General features: G+C 40.2%; 1 protein-coding gene across 3 annotated transcripts in view; it reads right to left on the bottom strand.

Annotated features, from left to right (window-relative positions):
• The window catches only part of tubgcp5 (tubulin, gamma complex associated protein 5), a 44564-nt gene extending 19909 nt beyond the window's left edge, over positions 1-24655 (bottom strand). The window contains exons 1-10 of one of the 3 annotated variants that reach the window (XM_038271749.1): positions 24344-24655; positions 24191-24244; positions 9119-9227; positions 8842-8938; positions 8688-8767; positions 8464-8602; positions 5937-6054; positions 3579-3668; positions 3326-3419; positions 2988-3240 (exon numbers count right to left, since the gene is read on the bottom strand). In XM_038271749.1, the coding sequence (XP_038127677.1) occupies positions 2988-3240; positions 3326-3419; positions 3579-3668; positions 5937-6054; positions 8464-8602; positions 8688-8767; positions 8842-8938; positions 9119-9227; positions 24191-24244; positions 24344-24477 (1168 nt within the window). In that variant the 5' untranslated portion in view covers positions 24478-24655. The remainder of the gene's footprint in view (positions 1-2987; positions 3241-3325; positions 3420-3578; positions 3669-5936; positions 6055-8463; positions 8603-8687; positions 8768-8841; positions 8939-9118; positions 9228-24190; positions 24245-24343) is intronic. The other 2 variants (XM_038271750.1, XM_038271751.1) reach the window with 2 other exon arrangements.
• Positions 24656-25589: the final 934 nt, after the last annotated feature.

Below are 25589 nucleotides of genomic sequence, written 5' to 3'. Positions count from 1 at the left end.
CTGTGAAGGGGAATAAGCTAAGCTTTTGCACTCTGCAGCACTGCTCAGTGACACAGAGGAGAGAGAAAGTGAAGCAGATTCTTTAAAATTTATAACTGCACTATCTGATAAAGATCTACTAAAATTGAACCTTCTTTTGGGGGAGGAGAACTCTGTTAAAGTAATCCTGAAGGTTATTGGAAAGTGGTCAGAGAGGACAGGGTTGTGAGGAAATACTGTTATTTCTTCACATTCTATGCCGTATGTCAGCACAAGATCCAAAGTATGAAGATGAGAATGCGTGGGACTATTCACATTTTGAACAAAGCCAATAGTGTCTAAGATAGCATTAAAGGCTGCTCTTAAGCTATCGCCTTCAATGTCAGCATGGATGTTAAAATCTCCCACTATGATGACCCTGTCAGTATTTAATACCAAATCAGAAAGGAACTCTGAAAACTCATCTAAAAATTCAGAGTAAGGACCTGGTGGACGATACAAAGTTACAAAAAGAAGAGGTTTTCTTGCCTTGAAATTTGGATCAGGGAAATTAAGGGTTAAATGTTCAAAAGAGTTGTAGGTATTAATTGTTTTGGGAGTAATCAGTAAGTCAGACTGGAAGATTGTTGCTACTCCTCCTCCTCGCCCAGAACTTCTGGGGATGTGAAAATTTAAATAGCTTGAAGGAGTTGCCTCATTTATGCTCACATAATCCTCTTGCTGCAGCCAGGTTTCTGTAAGGCAAAACAAGTCAATGTGATTATCACAAATCAAGTCATTAACTAGTAGACTTTTAGAGGAAAGCGATCTTATGTTAAACAGACCGCATTTAATTGTTTTAACTTTTTCCCCAATTGGAGTTATTTTGATTTTAATTAGATTATCATGATTTACTCCTTTGGGAATCTTTGCTAATTTATTAGATTTTGGTCGTGGGCAAGACACTGTCTGGATGGAGTAAAGAGTGGGTAACAGTAGAGAAGCTGCAGAGATGTGTGTTAAACTACAACTCTGCTTCCTGGTCTGCACCCTGGGTGGTCAGGGTTTTGGAGGACTAATAAATGTGGCCAGATTCCTAGAAAGAAGAGCTGCACCATCCAAAGTGGGATGGATGCCGTCTCTCCGAATCAGACCAGGCTTTCCCCAAAAGGATTGCCAATTATTAATGTAGCCCACGTTGTTTTCAGGACACCACCTAGACAACCAGCGGTTGAATGACGACATGCGGCTAAACATGTCATCACTGGTCAGATCAGGGAGGGGACCAGAGAAAATTACGGAGTCCGACATTTTTTTGGCAAACTTACACACCGAAGCAACACTAATTTTAGTGACCTCCGATCGGCGTAACCGGGTGTCATTACCACCAGCGTGAATAACAATCTTACTGTATTTAACCTTATCCTTAGCCAGTAGTTTCAGGTAGGATTTGATGTCGCCCGTTCTGGCCCCCGGCAAACATTTGACTATGGTCCCTGGTGTCTCTAATGCCACGTTTCTGACTATGGAGCTGCCAATCACCAGAGTGGGCTTCTCAGTGGGTGTGTCACTGAGTGGGGAAAACCGGTTAGAAACGTGAACGGGTTGGTGGTGACCAGTGGGCAGAGATCCACGACTACGCTTTCTGCGTACAGTTACCCAATCGCCTGGCTGCTCAGGCACTTTTGGAGGACAGCTACGTGGGGGGCCTACTTTAACTCCTGGATGTTCAACAGCCTGAAGCCTGGATTCTAACTCTGACACCCTCGCCTCCAAAGCTACAAAAATACTACACTTATTACACATCCCATTATCACTAAAGGAGGCAGAGGAATAACTGAACATCTGACACAGAGAGCAGGAGAGAGGAGAGGAAGAAGGAAGAGTTGGAAAAGAGTCAAGGGAGGGAGAGAGGGAAGCCATAGCAATGCTAAGCTAGCGCTAGCCTAGGCTAGCTACTCCTTGCTATCAGAAATAAAACCGTGTGAAACTGACAAGTGCTCAGTAGAAAAGTGCAGCAGAAGGTGCTATGTTTTAAAGTAGTCAGTTAGAGTTACTTAGATACAGAGATATCATAGAGAAAATAACTTAACTTCAGATGGAGATCCTCTGAACAGCTGCACACTCAGTTAATCCAAACAGGAAGTGAACAGGTCGTGTCAGAAGGATGTGCGATTATTGACGCCTAAATTAACTTAAAATGCAGAAATCTGCCGGCAGAATATGCAGTTTGGATTATTTAGATGAAAAACACCTACCAGCTGCCGCGGTGAACCGCTGCTGATGAAGGGATCCATACTGTTGGCGCCCCGCTGGTATGTGGGGGTCTGAGCGGCTCCGACAGAAAAAATATTGAAGGCAGGATAATAATCTGAATTAACTGACGGCACTGATTACGTTTTCAGGTGTATTTTCTCACTTAAACACATATTAAAACTACTTTATTCCCACTGATCACAGCAAATATAGCTGCAAGGCAGAGAAAGGATAGTGAAGCTCCGCCCAACACGCCTCAGACACAGCCGGAGCAGCAAAGCTGCTTCAGCCACGCGTCAGAACTAACTGGTACAAGCAGCAAAAAGGAAGCAGCAGACGCGATTTTGCTGCTTTTGCTGCGTGAACGTAGCATAACTGCACAAAGATCGCCACTGTGCTAGCAACGAGAATGCTTTTAACTGGGGGCGTGTAGCAGTTCTCGCCGTAAAGCAAGACTGACTCTCACGAGACTTCTGAGCCTGTGGGTGCGGGTCGGTGCTCCTGCAGTTGCAAGTGCAGTATTTCCCCCACAGACCACCAGGGCGGCCGAGAATACCTTTGTTCAACCTGAAATGACTCATTTAATCATCCAAAACGTTATGGAACACATTAATTAACTGAAAAATGTTGCATAGTGTCCCTTTAATTCAACACAGTCGATGCGACTTTTCTCTCGGATCTGTTGAAGCTAACCGTTTGTAATCTGAGTAAAGCCAGGACACATCCAGACGTGTTCTTCGCAATAATTAACCAGAAACTTAATCACTGCTCACCGTTGCTGATGACCTCTCTCTCTATGGTGGTCAGCTCTTGTTTGAAGCTGGTGAAGTATTTGTTGAGAGCCCAAACAAAAGCCTGGTAGGTCCTAAAAGGAGACTCTGAGCCCTTTCGGTAGCTGTGGGATGAACCTACGCCCGGTGGGAAGGGCTCTGAGCTGTGGCCCGTCACCTCGTCTATGAACCTCTGCAGCCTGAACACCGCCTGTCCGTACACGGCGATGTGCTCCAGCACAGAGCGCAGGCAGTTCTGTGAGAACAAAGAATAGTGATCCATATGAACTACACCAACTTTAATGGTTTGATATTCTTTTTATTTACTTCTTCAAACTCACACTCGTCAGATGAGTTACTACCACATTACTCCTCACAGACACTTTGCTGTCATGATGCTGGAATATAAAGTGTTTCTTCACACCAGAGAGAAGCCTGAAGAACACAAAATCAATATGCAGACATTACCTCATCGATCTATGGAGGACTCGCAGCTCCAGGGATCAGTAGGACAATTAAACTTGTTTTAAAGACAGAAGATCAATTTCTTCCTACATGTGTGTCATGATTGGCCTTGGTGTCGCTGGATCTTACCACAAGGTTTCCCGGATGACTTGGGTCTCGGTGACGAAGGCCTTTTCTTCCGGCAGATACAGAGGATCAGTGTTATATAAGTGTTGGTCCCTGAGAACAGAGGGCAAAGGCTTTGCCTGAATATTACAAATCCTTTCAATTTAGATGAACTAAAAGCTGTTTATTAAAAACACTTCAAGTAAGTGTGACTTTAAAACCAAGTTTCTTTTGATCTATAAATTAAACGTTGATACAAAACCTCCATCTCAAAATTCAGAAGTGTTGTTAATGTTATTAATAAATATTTGGATTGGTTATCCTGTTAAATGTCATTGAGGATCAGGTTGACACGTCTAAGGGCCCTGTCACACCTTGCCAATTTAACTAGCGTATGCCTGACGTCCCAGAATCTCCTAAAACCCTGGCATACGCTGAACTTTCTATGCATTTTTTTTTTATTTTGGGCACTTTCATAGCGTATTTATAACAAGCCCAGAACTTATATCGAACGACAGCCTAACTTATGCATAACACACGGCAATGTAATGCATTGCGCATTACGTAGCATAGGTTAAAGCTGCTCCCCTCAGGTGCATCGCTGCAATGATATTGCCAACCCAAAAAAAGAAACTGAATAAATGAAAAGTAAAAAGAAAGAAAGAAGGTTTGCAGTCGCAGCAGATTCAGCGTCATGTCTGCTAGGAAGTTTGTTGGCCGTGGGCGTGAACGCAGGGTGGAGCCATCACACTGCTGGCAAGATTTCTCGACGTACTCGCCCTGTTTCGACGTGTGCCAGATTGTTTCAGCGTGCTCATAACTTATACAAAACGTACCCATAACTTTTCCAATATACGCCATCATTTTTGCCAGATTTCAGATTTGCCAGTGTCCTGAGTGGGTAGCGTCCATAATCTACTCGAAACGAAGTCATTTAGAATGTTTTAGAGCATAAACAGTAGTGTATAGGATTTCCTAAAAGCGCGTTCACGAGTCTACGGAAACCGCGGCAGATCAAACCAGATGAAAGTGCGCATTCAGCGTCTGCTCTGCCAATAATGCAAGCGTAGAAGAAGAAATCTGCTGTTTACCTGTGCAAAGAAAGAAACAACGAAAGAAAAATGTCTGAGGACTTCAGTGTTGAGGAAGAGCATGAGTTCTTTGCCGAGCTGAATGCGCACTTTCATCTGGTTTGGTCTGCCGTGGTTTCCGTAGGCTCGTGAACGCGCTTTTAGGAAATCCTATACACTACTGTTTATGCTCTAAAAACATTCTAAATGACTTCGTTTCGAGTAAATTCTGGATGCTACCCACTCAGGACACTTGGAATACATTGGACGAGCAGTATGGAGGAATATTGACACGTTTTTTGTGGACTTTTATGGACCTTTCTGCCTCGGTCACCATAGACCTCCATTATTTGAATGTCAGCAGACAGCAAGAAGCCTCCCAGATCTCCAGATGCATTTGAGATATCAAAAAAGTACTCTAGAGTGTTGTTCAGCATGGGGGTGAGTAGAAAATGAAGGCTAATCATGTTTTGGGTGTACTATTCCTTTAATTGTGTTGTTACTGTACATTTATTCCAGGACACTCTGTCTCTCCTAAAGATTTGCGTCATATCAGGGTTCTGCTTTGAGATTAGTTTGTTCTGGTTTGTCTCAGTGTCACACCGGAAAAACCAACTAGAAATAAGTAAAAAAAGTTCCTTAAATTAAGTGTATTTACCCTTAATTTGAGTAGGTAAATGAGATGGTTTGCCAATGGAATGAGTATTTTTACTCTTAAAATAAGATGATTAGATAATATGCACTTGAAATAAGACAATGCAAATGTGTTTCCTTATTTTAAATGTAAATTGTCTTGTTCCATTGGAAAAATGTATCTTTTACCTCCACAATCCAAGAACAAATGAACTTATTTTAAGAAAAATCTAGATTTTCAATTTAAGTTATCGTCATTTAGGTTTTTGTTCCAAGGACTGGGAATGTCTCACTGTATGTTTGTTTCTCCTATTAGATATTTTGCTTTTAAAGATGTATAAAAAGTGAACTCAAGCCTGTCAGTTTAAAACAGGGCAGACCAGATACAGGTGATGTTGGTCTTGTAAGAATTTTATACTTAAAGTACCACTATGATTGTCTCCAACAATGAATCCACTCTTTTGTTTTTTATTTTGCATCTGATAGAATTTTTGGTTTTTCCTTTTCTTAGAACTACATCACCAAACTGGTATCTGCTCCTAAGGACTGGTTTTGTCTCTTCTCATTAAAGTGAAACTATGATTATTTTCAGCCAGTTAATTTGTTTATTGAATTTATTGATGTATACATTTATTTTTTCCATTTAGTCACGCTTCATCATAAAGGAGACGAGGCTTACCAAACGTTGAGCAGGTTGGAGTGCAAGTGCAAGCTGTGAGGGAAACGAGGAGCGTGACCGACCCAGTACGGAGTCACCACATGCTGCTCCAGCCAAGCCCGGGCATCCGGTTCACCCACTGGGAAATAAAAAGTCATACATGACATGCCTGTGAGGTTCTTCCATTGATTCTCATTTAAAAGCCATGAAGTACTTCCCCTGTATCTTGCAGAGACATTAATTGGTTGGTTATTGTGCACTTTTTTTTTTCCTGTTACAGCTACAGAGGTGCATGTGTCAAAGTACCAACGATGCATAAAATAAAAACGATGTATAAATTCTTGTTTTAAAAATTCAATGTTTATTGCCTTCATTGCTTCGATATCCGATACGCCTAGTGGGGCATTTACCAGCATGAGTGCAGCTATTCTGTGAAGGCAGCAGAAGTTTGTCAGAGAACATTAATAAACAGACAACACCATGACGAGATGCAGTGGAGGTACTCATGATCACTCTGGAGGGGCTGCAGAGCATTTTAATGCATTTTAATTTTTTAGGCCACTCAGTGTGGCATCGCTACACATTGCTGTGTCGTTGCAGATAACAAAAGAAATGCGTCCATCAAAACACAATCTCTTTAACTCTTGTTAGACCAGAGCCAATCAACCAGTGTGATGCGAATAGTTTTGTAGCCTCGACTCAAGCATTTAGTTGCTAAGGCGATTGCTATGGTGTTCTCGGATTTGGCTGAACTATCTGAACATTTTTTTTTTGCTGTCGTCCAGTCCTTGCTCTTAAAAAAAAAAAAATCAAAGCTCCATTCTTCTTACAGGACTTAAAGAAAAAAAATCCTGAGCCTGAACTTTTTTGGAGAAGGCTGTGGTTGTTTAAAAAGAATTTATTTACACTAAACAGGAAATTTTGGCCAAAAGTAGAGGCCATTATTTTGTTAAATTAAAGATAATTTATTAATTATTATTAAACATTTTGTAGACCACTTTTAATGCCTTGTGAACATTTACAAATTCCAATTTAAACTGCTGATTATAATAGTGGTGGGTATTAGAAAATGCTTTAGTATACAATGTGTGACGGTATTAGGGCACAGCAAATTGCTATATTTTAAGCAGCTTAAAATACAATTTTCTATTTTTATTTGCATATTTGAATAGATGAGCAAATAAAATAAAAAAATGCTTTTAAAAACAGCCTTGCACATGGGGTGCCTCTGTGTTGCCATAGCAACGACTGCTCTCCTTTATTGGAGAAGGGAAGAGGCTGTCCCATTCTCATTTATACCCCCCAACTTCAATCAAGGCGCTCTCCACAGCTGCTAGTGTGACTTCATTGGGAGTGACACTGGTTGGTTAAGGGTTGATGCATAGGGGGCCGTTTGGGCCCACATGCAAGCTGTGATCACTTCTGCAGAGCTGTCAGCCATGAGAATTAATAAATTTAAAAGTTTAAAAAAGCCAGGAGGATGAATCTTTATACAGAAAGAAGGATGGTGCTGTTCAATTTTATCAGCAGATTAAGTCCGACAGGCACTCGAAGAGATGTGAATTAGTCCGATGCAACAACAGAGGGAACTTTGCGGGGCTTCAATTAAGGGGACGTCTCGTCAGAGGAGCTGACAGCTTCCAGGTAGTGCAGAAACCAGTGGTTACGGTTCACCAGTTTCATAGCGACACCTTGGCAAACACACAGTCAGACCAGGACTGATCCGGGGACAGCAAAGAAGGTGGACCAGGTGAACAACCGGATGTTTTTTCTCATTTGCTTCAGGCAGGCGGGACCACCACACAAGGCGATACCGTTCAGCTCACTCTGAATCGTAGACAGAAAGCAGTCTGTATTCGCCGGCAAAAATCTGACTTTTCCTGAGGGAAGTGGCCAGATAGTGTGGCTTCAGCTGTGTCCCGCCTAACAGACGTCATAGGACAAAGAGGCTGGTAAGGTGTTCTTGCCATGGATTTAAAGAGACATAGCATCAGGGCTTTTAGCTCGCTTACGCCATAGATATATGATCCTGTAGCTTTTGTTCCACAATAGTTCTCTGCATTATGACACCAATAATACATTTTCCAACTTGTCTTGCCCTGCGACAGACCGGCGACCTGCCCAGAGTCTACCCCGCTTCTCACCCAAAGGCTGCCAGAAATCTGAACTGCGGTGTAACAGTTTATAAACACCTACAAACATTAACGTTTTAAAACCTGCTTGTATTACATTTTATATTAATTATAAAAAGTTTTATAATGACTTTCAGTCTCTATTGACTTCAGCAGGAAATCCCCCACAGCATCGCCGGCTTCAGAAAGCTTTCACAGGGGAGTCCCAGCACTGTGGGGTGTCCTGTTATCGCTGGTGCTGCTAGGACATTTAGCGTTGAGAAGTATATGTTTATTTTCCCTTTCCGAAGAAGGAGAAGAAGAAAAAACACACACACAAAAAAGCCTGATGCAAGATTGCTGCAATTCCTGGAAAGCAGGTACAAACCAAGAAAACTTTAAGCCCTGCTCTTATTAACTAAGTTTAAAGGTCACACCTGTCCATGTCACTGGAACTGTCTTGCTGTTGGTGTCCTGGTCCTCCTGGGGGGTTCTGTCTAACTGGATCCCGGAGTCCTCTCTGCTGATTGGCTGCTGACTGTCTTCCTCCTCACTTTCATCCTCGGACCACTCCTCCAACAAAGCAAATCAACAAACAATCATTCAACTAATAACAGCTTTTTGCTTAATTTAAAGCGACTGCGTCGTTGTTGCAACTCACTGGCGTATCTGGAAACGGCCCAGTTTCTATTTCCTCTCCTTCCATCAGATACTTGGACCAGTCAAATTTGTCTTCTGGTTCTGTGCATAAATACGTCAGAGGTGCTGGCATTTATGGGGTGTGAATAATTTAAACGTTAAAATGAAAAGCTCACCGGTATCTTTCACCCTGGGTCTCTCAGTGAAGTTTGTGTTTGAGGGAGAATCTGATAAGAAAAGCAGCAGTGACAGGACACTGTAGTGGGTATCTGTCTAAAAGACATAAAGACACACAGAAAAAGAAGTGGAACAGTCTGAAAGCAATCTGGAATTTCAGGCAACACTACTTTCCTAAGAGCTATTAGAATGTTGTAACCCATTGCTAATATCGTCTACATTAGATTATCCTTGGGCTAATTTATTTCAATCCGACCTGCGTGCTGGATTTCCTACCTTCGTTCCATGGGTGTTGGGTAGTGGTGAGCTCAGGAACTCTTCAGTCAGCCTCCTCCAGCTTCTTGCTTTACTCAGGTCAGAGTGAACCATCAGTTTTTCATAGATTCTGAAAAAAAAATAAGGAAATTGCAGAGCATGCATAGCAGCATTTTGCAAAGGGTGGCACAGCATGAAGATCAGATTATGGCAGGGAAATAAGGCTTAAAATCTACAGGTGCTGGTCATAAAATTAGAATATCATGAAAAAGTAGATTGATTTCAGTAATTCCATTTAAAAAGTGAAACTTGTATATTATATTCATACATTACATACAAACTCATATATTTCAGATGTTTATTTTGTTTAATTTTGATGATTACAAATGTCAACAAATGAAAATCTCAAATTCATCATATCAGAAAATTAGAATATTACTGAAGACCAATAAAAACAAAGGATTTATAGAAATGTTGGCCAACTGAAAAGTATGAACATGAAAAGTATGAGCATGTACAGCACTCAGTATTTAGTTGGGCCTCCTTTGGCCTGTATTACTGCAGCAATGCGGCGTGGCATGGAGTCGATCAGTCTGTGGCACTGCTCAGGTGTTATGATAGCCCAGGTTGCTCTAATAGTGGCTTTTAGCTCTTCTGAATTGTTGGGTCTGGTGTATTGTATCTTCTTCTTCACAATACCCCATAGATTTTCTATGGGGTTAAGGTCAGGAGAGTTTGCTGGCCAATTAAGAACAGGGATACCATGGTCCTTCAACCAGGTACTGGTAGCTTTGGCACTGTGTGCAGGTGCCAAGTCCTGTTGGAAAATGAAATCTGCATCTCCAAAAAGTTGGTCAGCTGCAGGAAGCATGAAGTGCTCTAAAACTTCCTGGTATGTGGCTGCGTTGACCCTGGACCTCAGAAAACACAATGGACCAACACCAGCAGATGACATGGCACCCCAAACCATCACTGACTGTGGAAACTTTACACTGGACTTCAAGCAACGTGGATGAAGTGCCTCTCTTCTTTTCCTCCAGACTCTGGGACTTTGATTTCCAAAGGAAATGCAAAATTTACTTTCATCAGAGAACATGACTTTGGACCACTCACCAGCAGTCCAGTCCTGTTTCTCTTTAGCCCAGGCAAGACGCTTCTGACGCTGTCTGTGGTTCAAGAGTGGCTTGACACAAGGAATGCGACAGCAGAAACCCATGTCTTTCATACGTCTGTGTGTGGTGGTTCTTGAAGCACTCACTCCAGCTGCAGTCCACTCTTTGTGAATCTCCCCCACATTTTTGAATGGGTTTTGTTTCACAATCCTCTCCAGGGTGCGGTTATCTTTCTTGCTTGTACACTTTTTTCGACCACATCTTTTCCTTCCCTTCGCCTCTCTATTAATGTGCTTGGACACTGAGCTCTGTGAACAGCCAGCCTCTTTAGCGATGACCTTTTGTGTCTTGCCCTCCTTGTGCAAGGTGTCGATGGTCGTCTTTTGGACAACTGTCAAGTCAGCAGTCTTCCCCATGATTGTGTAGCCTATAGAACTAGACTGAAAGACCATTTAAAGGCTTTTGCAGGTGGTTTGAGTTAATTAGCTGATTAGAGTGTGGCACCAGGGGCCATCAATTTTGAACCTTTTCACAATATTCTAATTTTCTGATATGATGAATTTGAGATTTTCATTTGTTGTCATTTGTAATCATCAAAATTAAACAAAATAAACATCTGAAATATATGAGTTTGTATGTAATGTATGAATATAATATACAAGTTTCACTTTTTAAATGGAATTACTGAAATCAATCTACTTTTTCATGATATTCTAATTTTATGACCAGCACCTGTAATCTTAAATCTTTTTCCACCAAATCCGAATAATCAATTTTTTGTTGCATCACACACTGAAAAAAATAATATAGCCACACTGGAAAAATGATCTAGAAATAAGTCAAAATTTATTAAATTAAGTGTATTTACCTTTAATATGAGAAGATAAATGAGATAGTTTGCCAATGGAATGAGTATTTTAACTCTTAAAATAAGATAATTAGATCATATGCACTTGAAATAAGACCATACAATTGTTTTTTTCTTATTTTAAATCTATTGGCAAAATATCTCTTTTACCTCCTCAATCCAAGAACAAATGCACTTATTTTAATAAAAAATTACCTATGTAAATTTCGATTTTTTTCCCCCAGTGCATTTCTTGGCATTTACTTAATCATATTTAGTTTAACACAATTGTTTCATGTTAGCAGGGTAGAACATTTAAAAAAAATGTTTTAAAGTAACTAAATATGATTAAGTAAATACCAAAAGCTGTTGCATTTTTTCCACCCGGGGTAACAAATAAACTTCTTTTTTTTTTTTTACTGGCTTTTATTTCAACCATCTGCTCTTCTTGACCCTTTTAATTTAAAGGGAAAAGAATTGAAATTGTGAAAAAAATAAAGAAAAGAAATTGAAATAAAAATAAAATCAATCACTAAATGTTTGCGCCTAACGGTATTACAGTGGGCAAGTTTATCAGTTATAAGAACACATCTAAGAATAAAAAGTGATGAACCAAACGAAAAGTAAAGCCCAAAAAGTGCATTGGTGGAAGAAAAAAAGATTTTCTAAAGATTAAACCTATATAAACAGAAAATGTGACTAATTGATTATATTAATTATTGCCCAGGTCTAGGTCAGATGCTTCATTAAATCATTATTTTTTTTTTATCCTACATTGGATTAAAGCACTTTCAATAGACCTTCAACTTAAACAAAAAATCAAAAATGTAAAATAATTAAATAGACTAAATAGAAAGAAATGTTCAGAAGTGCTTCAAAATATTGATACATTTTTCCCTGATCGAATCCGATACATGAGCTTAGGGCTGCAACTACAATTATGTGCTAATCGATTAATCTGTTGATTAATAATCTGATTTTCTACAGAATTTCAACCAGTTGACGATTATTTTTTTTTCTGTTTGAGGAGTTCTGGATTAGGGATGGGAATCGAAAACCGGTTCCTGTTCAGAACCGGTTCCGTATTTTCCGATTCCATGGCATCGTTTGGCAGCTCGCTGAACGATTCTTTTTTCGATTCCCGCAGCACCAGAGCCTAGAGCGCCGGCTCTGGGGAGCACGACTTAAGTCACGTTTTTTACGTAAGTTACGCAAGTTACGTAAGTTACGCAAGTTGGAAGAACTATTCGAGGAGGAAGACAACGAGCTGCGGTCACTTTGTGAATCAAAGCCCCGTCTTTCCTTAGCCCAGAGGGTAGATCAGGAAATCCAGCTCTATAAAAGCTTGCCCTCCATCCCCTGCAGGGATAGCGCCACACTGTGGTGGTGGAACAAGCAAGATACGCTGCCCTTGCTATCTGGACTGGCTGAAAACTACCTCTGTGTGCAGGCTTCCTCCACCCCATCTGAGAGGGTGTTCTCCACGGCTGGAGACACCTTAAGCGCTGAAAGATCCCGTATCCTTCCAGAAAAAGCAGATATGCTCATCTTTCTGCAAAATAACTGTTAATTTTCCCTACTACACAGATGTTACTCCAGTTTCACATTTCCTGTGGACATCTTGATCTTGTTGAGTTTGTAAGATTGTGCAATAGTTAAGTAAACAAAGTTGATGCTGATAATCAAACTGTTTGTTCTCCTTTTTTCCCCAAATTGGAATCGAAAAAAGAATCGATAAAGAATCGAATCGTTTCATAGAATCGAAAAGGGAATCGGAATCGTGAAAATCTTTTCAATTCCCAACCCTATTCTGGATAGACAGAGCAGTTTGACAAAATCGTTTTTTTTTTTATCTTAAATGCAAAATGCTTATATATTTTTAAAGTTTTGGTATAATCACTGCCCCAATACAGTTGCTCTGTCAGCCTAAGGGATGTTTAGGCTACGTTCACACTGCAGGTCCTAATGCATTTAGTCAGATTGGATTTTTTTTTGTGTGGCTGTTCACATGACCGTCTCAGATTGTGTCCATAAAGTGACCTACATGTGGAGAAAAACAACAAGACGTGTCTGAGGTCAGTGTCTACTTAAAGCTGTTAAGCAGTGGAAACAGCAGCAGCAACATCTCTAAGGAGGAATTTGGGGATGCAGCGTCAACTGAGCTGTTATGGTTTGACCCCTCAAGTTTCTTTTGGATTATTGTATCTCCCTAAATACTTACTACTTTCAACATTTCATTGTCCCTCCACTGTACACATCCGTCTATGCCAGTGGTTCCCATCCCTTCTTCGGGTAGCCCTGTCCCTCATGTTTAAGTTATCCCCTTATTGCATCACGCAAGAAGATAATGGATGATCAACAAGTTTCTGCAAGTTCTCTGTAGATCAGGCATCCCCAAAGTTGGTCCTCAAGGGCCGCTGTCCTGCAGGTTTTAGAGGTTTCCATGATGATTGCAGTTGAGCAAAAGCCTGTTAATCAACTTTCAATTAAAACCAGCTGTGCTGGAGCAGAGAAACCTCTAAAACCTGCAGGACAGCGGCCCTCAAGGACCGAGGTTGGGAATGCCTGCTGTAGATGGAGAGCAGTTTAAGTTGTAGATGACTAAGAGAAATAACTGCATTTTCATGAGGAAATCTTTCGATTACAGCCCAGCGTCCTTCCCAGACAGCAGGGGAACATGAAACCAAATTTTAATCAACTCCGTCAACCCCGACAGTCTCTCAATTTCTAACGGTTGAATCAACTTTCATTATGCGATGGAAATGAAACGTTTATTTATTGTTGGTTCCAGTGTTGGATGTTTAACCTGTTTTATATATCGCCAGATCTCAGAGCAAAATGCAGATGAGCGGGACAGGAAGTTGTGCGCAAAACAAAATAGTGCATCTGGTTAATTATCAAATTAATAAAAATAAACAATTTTCTGGGGTAACTTCCCATTACTTCAAGAGTCACTATAATGCCCCAATTTTATCTACAACTGTTGTGATGTTGTAGACTCCTCATATATATATATATATATATATATATATATATATATATATATATATATATATATATATATATATATATATATATATATGTGTGTGTGTGTGTGTGTGTGTGTGTGTGTGTGTGTGTGTGTGAGATGCATTACCGCCATCTACTGAAATAGAGTGTGGATTTGGATTCAAATAGTACTATAAAAAATAAAACAATAAAACAAGTTCCACTGTTTCTTCTTGCAAACAAACCTCTTCCTTGTAGCATGCTTCCCTAATTTAAATAGTGTACTATTTAAACCTGTATAACCAAAGGGTAAACTAGATATGATTATTTCTTCCTTTCTATTCCTTCCCGTTTTCCTCATAATGCAAAAGTTTATTTGAATAATATAAAACCATCTTCCAGTTCTTTCTTCTTCCCATTGTTTCTGCCATTTTGCTTAATTACTGATTTCATTTCCACTTTGCTATCTGGTTTAATTATATTATTTCTTTTGCTTTTAGAAGCTTGTTTTGCATAATTATCTGCCACTTTCTTCCCTTTTACTCCTATATGAGATGAAATCCATATGAACGAAACTATAGCAGGTCTACTGCCTGAATGAATATAAAGATGTACTAGAAAAAGAGCAAATTAAACTTCCTAATGGACCAATTTCTTTAATCTGTAATGCCAATATAATCCCAAACATTTCTCCCTTGTAGAATGAAACTCCATCACTGATTTTTTTACCCAATGTAAAATCAACATCTGGAACTACAATCAAAACACCATTCCTGTTATGTGAATCTTTTCAAGAATCTGTATAAACTTTAACATATCCATGGTATATATCATCTAAAAACTGCTGAACCATACTTGGATCTGAAATATTGTCCTTGTTTTTTCCATTCAAAGAACAGATTTAGATCTGTATCAATCTCAGACAACAAAAATGGATGGACTGTTGATCTAAGAACTGTTTTGCTGACATTCCAAAATCCTTTATAATGATAATTATTTAATTTCTTTTTTCCCCCCATCTTGGTTTTAAAATCTCTTAGCATGGATGATATCCCAATACATATAATTAATTGAAACCAGGAAGTATTTGTAATCTACTCAGGTGAAGGGGCATTTCTCCCATTTCTACCTGTAATGCTGTTGTTTGTGTTTACATAATCTCTATGCCTGATACTGATTAACATCCCATATTTTTAATAATGAAGCAGACGCTGAACCAAAAGCAAGACTTCGATGCTTTCATCTCAGCGCCCCACTCATTCCCAACCAAACACTTCATAAGGTTTAGACCTAATTTGCAGCAACTAAAACTCCTTGGTAGCCCTGGCCACCCTTAGCCAATCATTTGCAACCAACACCAGATGATTGGTTGTTCCCTGGGGATTTAATTCAATAAGCCTGAAACAAGCAGTTCTCCTACAAGCCTGAAGGTGGCAGCAGTGATACCAGCATGTGGAATTTAATACTTTGACATTTTAAAGCTACAGTGTGTAATTTTCAGCGACATCTAACGTCCAGACTGCAGACTGCAGCAACATGAATGTCTCCCCCCCACCGCTTCTCCCCCCCAACAGTACGGCGAGCGTTACGGGACAAAATGTCTTCCACGACGTCCGCATCACCTACCTTCTCAAGTGATGAGGTTTGTTTACATAGATAATTTTACAGATAGTATTTCATTAGTCTGTGTAGGGTATAGATTTCATGTAGACTTTAGATAATAAATATACCCGTTATTTTTTCTACGTCGTTGTGACGTTTTGGTGAGCTGCTTTGCATGGTGATATAAACAGACGAAGTAATTGTAGTCATTAGTTTAACAGCGAAATTGTGTTTGCTGGAAGAATATATATTCTAGGGCTGCAACAACGAATCGATAAAATCGATAAAAATCGACTTTTAAAAGCGTTGGCAACGAATTTGATCATCGATTAGTTGTGTCGCGCGATTATTGCGTCATCCGCCGCGCCGTCATCACTGCCTCTTGACTGAAAGAGGAAGAAAAAAAATATGGCAGAGCGAGTCAGCGCCGCAGGTGCAGTGTTGCCAACTAAGCGACTTTTCAGACCCCTCCAGCGACTATTTTTCAAAAAAGCGACTAGCGACAAATCTGGCGACTTTTTTTCGGTGTCACTGGCGGCTTTTGGAGACTCTAACGTGAAAGCATGCATCGTTCCTACTCTGCCGTGGGGCGCCTCCCCCCGCTCCCGCAGGAGTCCCTCTCAGCGCTGCAGTCAAAGCCTCAGCATCCAGACTGCAAATGAGGCGCGCATGCACTGGGATTGACGGCGCAAATTGATCACAATAATTAAAATAGCCTGCGCTTTGTAAAGTGAAAAAAGTGATAACATGCAACTTTTTTCAAAAGAAATTAACATGGCACGGAACCACCATGTTTGTTTGGTTTTAAAGTGGGGAAACGTAACGTTAGTTTCTCAGGTAGCTCATCTGATGCTTTCCTTACCGTGTTAGTAGGTTACATACAGTGATAAGGTTGGCTACTTATTTTACTTTTAATTTCATTTGAATTAGCTTAAGCAGCGTTTACATTTACTTTATAAATAAATTAACTTGCAAATTATGAGGGCAAGGCTTTTAAAGTTTAAATCTTCTGGCAAAGATAAAGTAAAGAAGATCCTGCAATTTATGGAAGTAAAGCAGAATAATATCCAGCAAGATCAGTAATATGTCAATTAATTATATTTGCCACATTGCCATGTAAATATCTGTCTTTGGAGGATGTGTTCTTTAACACCCCTAGTTCTCTCATTTTTATTCCAAATACAATTTATAATTTGAATCACAGGGCTATTTTTATCTCTATGGTTCAGTATTTTCTCAAGTAGCAACTTTAACTGCTGTACTTTCCTGTCTTAAAAGGCCGAACTCTTGTAGTCTAAAAAAAACTCATTTGTTGAAATGGGGCGGCCTATTGTTTGAACCCCTTAGGGGCTTTAAAAACAAAAATGTCTTTTTTTGCGCTTTATGAAACAAAGTAGCCTATATTTTGTGGATGTACAGCTACATTTCTCATGTAAGTTTGCGTAGTTTTAACACAAATATTTATTTTTCATATTGCACCAGTACAGTTAATGAGCAACCTGTACTTGTGTGCTTGTTTGTTCTGTCTAAAATGTTTATTTTGGAATAAAGAGGTTAATATAAAAAATATTTTTTGTCCGATTCATCGATTAATCGAAAAAATAATCGTCCGATTCATCGATTTTTAAAATAATCGTTAGTTGCAGCCCTAATATATTCCCCGTTTACAGAGTCCAAGTCTTGTTTGTGGCACGGGGGTTACAAGGCGAGGAAGAGGGAGAGGAAGAGGGCGAGGAAGAGGGGGAGGAAGAGGGCGAGGGCAGAGAGGCCGGGGTGGACGTGCAGCTAGGGCCAGGCGAGGGAGGGGTGCCAGCGGGGTGACTAGAGCAGAGGAGGAAAGACTTGAAGATCTCCAAAGGAGCCGGAGAGAAGTAACCGAGGTATATATCCAGAAAATTATTTTACAGAAAATTACTGAATCATTACCTGTGAAACGTCAGGGACATTGCTGAATAAGTATACTGGAGAGTAACAGCATCATCACGCAGCATGTTATTGTTTTAGACAGGTCTGAGCATCCTGTACTCCAAAAACTGCAGTGATAGTAGACAATTGTGTGTGTAGGATTAATTACCTGTCCAAGAGAAAACTGGCAACTTGAGCGTCACTTCCATCGTGTAAATGCCGTGCCAATGTTGATCCGTGTTTTTTGCCGTTTCTTGTCACGCTTGCGTTTATTCTCGTCGTGTTTCCGCTTCTTAGATGACGGGGGTTCGGTGTCCACCGCTTTTCGTTGTGATACAGAGTAGGCATGATCCTCCATTCGTCTGATGTTTGGCCACACAGTGCCAAACAGTTTGCAAAGTCACTCACGCCTGCCGCCTTGTTCACCTTTCTTGTTACTGAGGCGCAGTATACCTGCTTCTTCTTCTTTGGTTTCAGGCAGACTAAACGCTTCTCAGGCATAATACTGCCATCTACTGTTCAGTACCGTCTCAGTTAATCTCTCTCAACTTGCCGTAGTTATTTTCGAGCGTAATGGGAGATCTCGCAATCGCTAGTTTGTTGCCTCTGCGCTTGCCGTAGCGCAAAGATGTCTGCCTCCATGGCTGCGAGACCCGGTCCTATGTAATTATAAATAACAAATTCTAAGGCAACGCAAATATTATGGTTAAAAGGCTGAGCTCATAGGTGATGATAAATAACATAGTTATGTATAATATATTAAATTTCTGACTTTATATCCCTGTAATTATTACACACTGTAGCTTTAAGGCTGGTATATTAACCAACAACTGAATACAGAAATACAGCAAAAAAATTATTCACAGCAATGTTCTCAGCAATGTATTCCAAATAACGAGGACTAATACAGAATATTTGCTCTTTTATTAATTCATTTTTAGTTTTTTTAGAGGATAGATTGTCTCTGCAGTCAGCTAAGAAACTCTTCTATGTATTTAAATATAAGGAACATTGCACAATGCATTTAATGTATATATTACGCAAAACCATAAACTAATTTAAACAGCACTAATATATCAATATGTGCATAGTTTTATCAGTGAGGACCCTAATGAAAATCTGGTCTGTTCTGAGCGTTCATTTTCCTGTTGGTTGGTTTTGATCAGTATAGATTGACCATAAGAGGTTTTTTGGGGCCTGTCAGTTTTCAGCCACATCTCAGTGCACATTGGCCCCTGCCTGGCCCCCCTTTGAACAGTTTCTGGAACCGCCACTGCCTGGAACATGATGTTGAAATGGCATACTGTTTTAATTTACACTCACCGGCCACTTTATTAGGTACACCTGTCCAGCTGCTCGTTAACACTTACTTTCTAAGCAGTCAATCACATGGCGGCAACTCAGTGCATTTAGGCATGTAGACATGGTCAAGACAATCTCCTGCAGTTCAAACCGAGCATCAGTATGGAGAAGAAAGGTGATTTGAGTGACTTTGAACGTGGCATGATTGTTGGTGCCAGAAGGGCTGGTCTGAGTATTTCAGAAACTGCTGATCTACTGGGATTTTCACGCACAACCATCTCTAGGGTTTACAGAGAATGGTCCGAAAAAGAAAAAACATCCAGTGAGCGGCAGTTCTGTGGGCGGAAATGCCTTGTTGATGCCAGAGGTCAGAGGAGAATGGCCAGACTGGTTGGAGCTGATAGAAGGGCAACAGTGACTCAAATAACCACCCGTTACAACCAAGGTGGGCAGAAGGGCATCTCTGAACGCACAGTACGTCGAACTTTGAGGCAGATGGGCTACAGCAGCAGAAGACCACACCGGGTGCCACTCCTTTCAGCTAAGAACAGGAAACTGAGGCTACAATTTGCACAAGCTCATCGAAATTGGACAATAGAAGATTGGAAAAACATTGCCTGGTCTGATGAGTCTCGATTTCTGCTGCGACATTCGGATGGTAGGGTCAGAATTTGGCGTCTACAACATGAAAGCATGGATCCATCCTGCCTTGTATCAACGGTTCAGGCTGGTGGTGGTGGTGTCATGGTGTGGGGAATATTTTCTTGGCACTCTTTGGGCCCCTTGGTACCAATTGAGCATCGTTGCAACGCCACAGCCTACCTGAGTATTGTTGCTGACCATGTCCATCCCTTTATGACCACAATGTACCCAACTTCTGATGGCTACTTTCAGCAGGATAATGCGCCATGTCATAAAGCTGGAATCATCTCAGACTGGTTTCTTGAACATGACAATGAGTTCACTGTACTCAAATGGCCTCCACAGTCACCAGATCTCAATCCAATAGAGCATCTTTGGGATGTGGTGGAACGGGAGATTCGCATCATGGATGTGCAGCCGACAAATCTGTGGCAACTGTGTGATGCCATCATGTCAATATGGACCAAACTCCCTGAGGAATGCTTCCAGCACCTTGTTGAATCTATGCCACGAAGAATTGAGGCAGTTCTGAAGGCAAAAGGGGGTCCAACCTGTTACTGGCATGGGGTACCTAATAAAGTGGCCGGTGATTGTATGTTAGTTTAGTACTTTACTGTGTTGATACTCTTCAATAAAGAAAAAACAGGATAGGGAGGAAAACCAATGTAAATTCCTTTAATTGACCCCCAATGGGGAAATTCACTCTATGTTTTGACCCGTCCCCTTGGGGAGCAGTGGGCTGCCATTGTGTGGTGCCTGGGGAGAAGTGAGGGGTTAACGGTTTTGCTCAGGAACACAGAATGGAGGCTGTGGTGATCGCACCAGGTACTTGCACGCTTCTCAGAGCACAAGCACACTGCTCCCCCCCACAACGCATGATAATGGAAGTACCACTGCTGTTTCTATGCTGGTGAAGGTTAGATTAGGCATAAAAGGTTCCACTGATGGATGGGACGATTTAAGCAGGAGGTAAATATGCTGGTGAAGCTTCTCAGTCAACCAGGTCAAAGTCATTCCAAAAAAAAAACAAAAAAACAATCCACTGCACTTGGTTTCCAAGTTTGAAGACGTTTCACTTCCCATCCAGGAAGCCTTTTCAATTCAAAATGTCAGGAACTCAATGCTATTTCTGACATTTTGAATTGAAAAACCATCCTGGATGGGAAGCGAAATGTTATCAAACTTGGAAACAAAGTCCAGTGGATTGTTTTCCATTTTTTGGCACTGCCGTTTCTGTCTCATGCCGCCTAGAAGTTCTGGCTGTAAACCTCAGTATTTTCTGGGCCCTGCATACGGCTCTGATTAACCGTATATATTTCCACGCAAGTGAAGGCTTCAGGCTTGAAATAAACGTCAAAAAAAAGGTAATACATTTATACAGATATAAATCCTCACTAGCTGCCTATGTATTCTGCGCAATGATGTAATCAGTGGTAAATATACATTAAAATAAAAATGACAGGGTGGGAATGCTGTATCTAGGTCATTCATTTGATATTCAGCTTGATATCCAATCAATATTGGACCCAATATCTGATCAGAGTATCAGCATCTCTACTTCATGGTGAGGTGAGTTCACAAACCCTAGGACTTCAATAAGTTTCTCACAAACTTCTGATCCAGGTATGGATGAAAACAATCTCATTGGAATCTGCCTTTTTTTTTGTACACCGAATTCTAAACATAATTTTTTTTTACTAATTGAATTCCTTACACTGAATTTATATCTGGTAAAAATCTGCCTGCAAAAAATTGAGCTGCTAAAAACTCAGCTGCAAATGTGTTGACCTTTTGATGAATTCAAGCCAAACCAATCGACACTTGATGCAGTCGAGCAGCTTCTAGCCAATGAAATGAGCTAATTTGGTCATGTGACACAACTGAAGCTGAATTAAGAGATTTTCTTGTTTAATAGATATGATTACTAAACGTAAGGTAGCTTCTAATAGACAGTCATCATTAGTTTTTCATCTAATCAGTGGGTGAAATAACAGCCAATCACAGCTAGTGCAGCACCCCTGTCTGCCAAGGCTTTTGGTTTGAGCCGAAAGAAGCAGCCAGTGGCAAACTTCCTTTTTTTTTCTGACAAAATTAGTTCATTTCGTTGGCTAGAAGATGCTCGACTGCATCGAGTGTAGCTTGCTTTGGCTTGAGTTCACCAAAAGCTGAATTTCTTGCAGCTAAATTTTTTTGCAGGCAATTTTTTGCAGGCAAATGTTTTGTAGGCTAATTTTTTGCAGGCTAATGTTTTGCAGGCTAATTATTGCAACTGAATTTTTGCAGGCAAAATTTTTTGCAGGTGAATTATTGCAGCTGAATATTTGTAGGCAAATTTTTGGAAGCTGAATTATTGCAAACAATTTTTTTGCAGGGACATTTTTTTTTGCAGGGAAATTATTGCAGCTGAATTTTTTGCAGATAAACATTCAGTATAAGGAATTCAATTAAGTGCTAAAAAAAATGCAGTGTTTGAAATTCAGTGTACAAAAAAAGGCAGTTTTCAATGAGGATGTTTTACTTCCATATTCAGGAGGGGTTTTTTTTCTATTGGTGGAGTTATTAGATTAGGATCTTTACTAACCTATAAAAATGACTAATGTCTGACTAAATTCCAGTTAGTTCAGCTCATCTTTGATAATTTGTAAACTATAATAAATGACAGCATGACCTTAAAAAATAAATTTTAAATAAAAGATAATAAATGTTATCTTAAAAAGGTAAATGACAAATATTAACCCCATATTTTATTAAGGAACTTAAAATTAGGATGAAGTAAACATCTGTTGAGTGATAGTGAGGCATTAAAAACCATAAAATGCAACAGGTCCACAAACACTGGATGAGTAACAACAATATAAACACCACACAAGGGTTAATGCAGATATTTATATCTTGACCAACCCTTGAAAAGAACATTTAACAGCAGGAAATGTGGTTGAATTCCTGCTGCATACTGAGGGAGACTAATACAGGTGCTGGTCATAAAATTAGAATATCATGAAAAAGTAGATTGATTTCAGTAATTCCATTTAAAAAGTGAAACTTGTATATTATATTCATACATTACATACAAACTCATATATTTCAGATGTTTATTTTGTTTAATTTTGATGATTACAAATGACAACAAATGAAAATCTCAAATTCATCATATCAGAAAATTAGAATATTACTGAAGACCAATAAAAACAAAGGATTTATAGAAATGTTGGCCAACTGAAAAGTATGAACATGAAAAGTATGAGCATGTACAGCACTCAGTATTTAGTTGGGCCTCCTTTGGCCTGTATTACTGCAGCAATGCGGCGTGGCATGGAGTCGATCAGTCTGTGGCACTGCTCAGGTGTTATGATAGCCCAGGTTGCTCTAATAGTGGCTTTTAGCTCTTCTGAATTGTTGGGTCTGGTGTATTGCATCTTCTTCTTCACAATACCCCATAGATTTTCTATGGGGTTAAGGTCAGGAGAGTTTGCTGGCCAATTAAGAACAGGGATACCATGGTCCTTCAACCAGGTACTGGTAGCTTTGGCACTGTGTGCAGGTGCCAAGTCCTGTTGGAAAATGAAATCTGCATCTCCAAAAAGTTGGTCAGCTGCAGGAAGCATGAAGTGCTCTAAAACTTCCTGGTATGTGGCTGCGTTGACCCTGGACCTCAGAAAACACAATGGACCAACACCAGCAGATGACATGGCACCCCAAACCATCACTGACTGTGGAAACTTTACACTGGACTTCAAGCAACGTGGATGAAGTGCCTCTCTTCTTTTCCTCCAGACTCTGGGACCTTGATTTCCAAGGGAAATGCAAAATTTACTTTCATCAGAGAACATGACTTTGGACCACTCACCAGCAGTCCAGTCCTGTTTCTCTTTAGCCCAGGCAAGACGCTTCTGACGCTGTCTGTGGTTCAAGAGTGGCTTGACACAAGGAATGCGACAGCAGAAACCCATGTCTTTCATACGTCTGTGTGTGGTGGTTCTTGAAGCACTCACTCCAGCTGCAGTCCACTCTTTGTGAATCTCCCCCACATTTTTGAAGGGGTTTTGTTTCACAATCCTCTCCAGGGTGCGGTTATCTCTCTTGCTTGTACACTTTTTTCGACCACATCTTTTCCTTCCCTTCGCCTCTCTATTAATGTGCTTGGACACTGAGCTCTGTGAACAGCCAGCCTCTTTAGCGATGACCTTTTGTGTCTTGCCCTCCTTGTGCAAGGTGTCGATGGTCGTCTTTTGGACAACTGTCAAGTCAGCAGTCTTCCCCATGATTGTGTAGCCTATAGAACTAGACTGAAAGACCATTTAAAGGCTTTTGCAGGTGGTTTGAGTTAATTAGCTGATTAGAGTGTGGCACCAGGGGCCATCAATTTTGAACCTTTTCACAATATTCTAATTTTCTGATATGATGAATTTGAGATTTTCATTTGTTGACATTTGTAATCATCAAAATTAAACAAAATAAACATCTGAAATATATGAGTTTGTATGTAATGTATGAATATAATATACAAGTTTCACTTTTTAAATGGAATTACTGAAATCAATCTACTTTTTCATGATATTCTAATTTTATGACCAGCACCTGTATATTCAATAAATTAAAACCATATATCTTTCAGACTGTGTAGGAAAGGAAAATAATGAAAAACATCTTCCTACCTAAAGGGAAGGATAGAGGGAAATGTCTTCCAGCACTCACCCATTGATAGAGCGTTTGATTTTATGACTGTCAGCATCCAAATACCGATGAAACCTGCCAGAAGAGCAGAGGTGCTCAGACTTAGCATCACCATGTAGCTAGCTAACCTGCTAACAGGCTAGCTCCACACCAACCAGCAGGTGACCAACTCACTTGAAATTTGACCAGGCGAACTTCAGCGCCATTTGGAAGTTCTGGTCTTCCTCGTCTTGGATCCCACTGATACATCCGATCAGCTTCTTCGTCTCTTTCTCCGTCTCCTTCTCGAACGTGCTCCAGTGCGCCATATTGCTGCTGTTAGCTTCGGACAATCATCCAGCAGCTGTAGGACTCAGGCGCGCGCCCGCTCCGGTGGCTCTGCGACAAACCGAGAAAATGTCAAATGTATTTATTTGCAACAAAAGCATGAAGGGCGAGCTGGTTTTGGTCGGCTGTTACCGCGCTCTGTTGTCACTTAAACAAGAGCAAGTGCGCATGCGCATCCTGGCGGCTCTAACGGTAACCTTCAAACTTTCAAACTGAAAGCTTTTAATATAAATCCTCATATTACATGTGTTGAATTTTGTAAATAAATAATTTATAATTTATTAAATAATAAACCATCTCTCTTTCTAAGTATCAATTAGTGCATTTTATCCCATAATATAGTTTGGTTACAGTAGTTGGTACCCATCGGACACTCTAAATCATTATTCTCTCTGCTTAGTTTGCTAAACTCCGCCCATAAACAGATTTAACCTCAGTCCGGTGTTATGCCCAAAAGTGCATGCCTGCCGAAAAATGCATCCCCAGTCGCGGGAGCGCGCCTCGCTCTGTTGAACTGCATATCGACGAGGAAAACGGATTAAAATATGTTCAATGGAGCTTAGGTTCTTATATTAATGATATAAAAACGTTTAAAAATACCTCTCGTGGGAAAAAAGTTGTGGTTATTTGGCAGATTAATTTACAAAAGTACGGATTTTTTGAACAACATTAAATCCAAAGATTTTGACCATGGTACGGCTGATTTATTTGTTGTGGTCTCTTGCTATTTACACACAACACTAAACCGTGATAGCCGACGTGAGTTTTGAGTTTGCAAAGCTTTCTCTTAAGTGGAAAATCAAACGCGCATCTACATAGCACAGCGTTCACAGACCAGTGAGATGCGTTCGCTGCGCGTCAGAAAGCTATGGTGCATTCAGGAGCATTGGAACATTTTAAACTTACAAGAATGAGGCATAAAACAGAACTGTATTTTTACTGAACTGTATGGTATTTTTTTTGTTTGTTTGTTTATGCACATCTGCTAGCTTTTTATTCTAAAAAATCTATAATATTACAGCAGCAATTTATCAAGGTTTTTCAAAATCCTGTTTAAAAGCTCCAAATGGGGCTTCAGATCATATGAAGCAAC

This window comes from Cyprinodon tularosa, unplaced genomic scaffold (genome assembly GCF_016077235.1).
Source record: "Cyprinodon tularosa strain WSP-4 unplaced genomic scaffold, ASM1607723v1 ctg808, whole genome shotgun sequence".
Lineage (NCBI taxonomy): Eukaryota > Metazoa > Chordata > Actinopteri > Cyprinodontiformes > Cyprinodontidae > Cyprinodon > Cyprinodon tularosa.
Note: the sequence above shows the minus strand (reverse complement) of the source record. Positions and strands in the feature narration are given on the sequence as shown.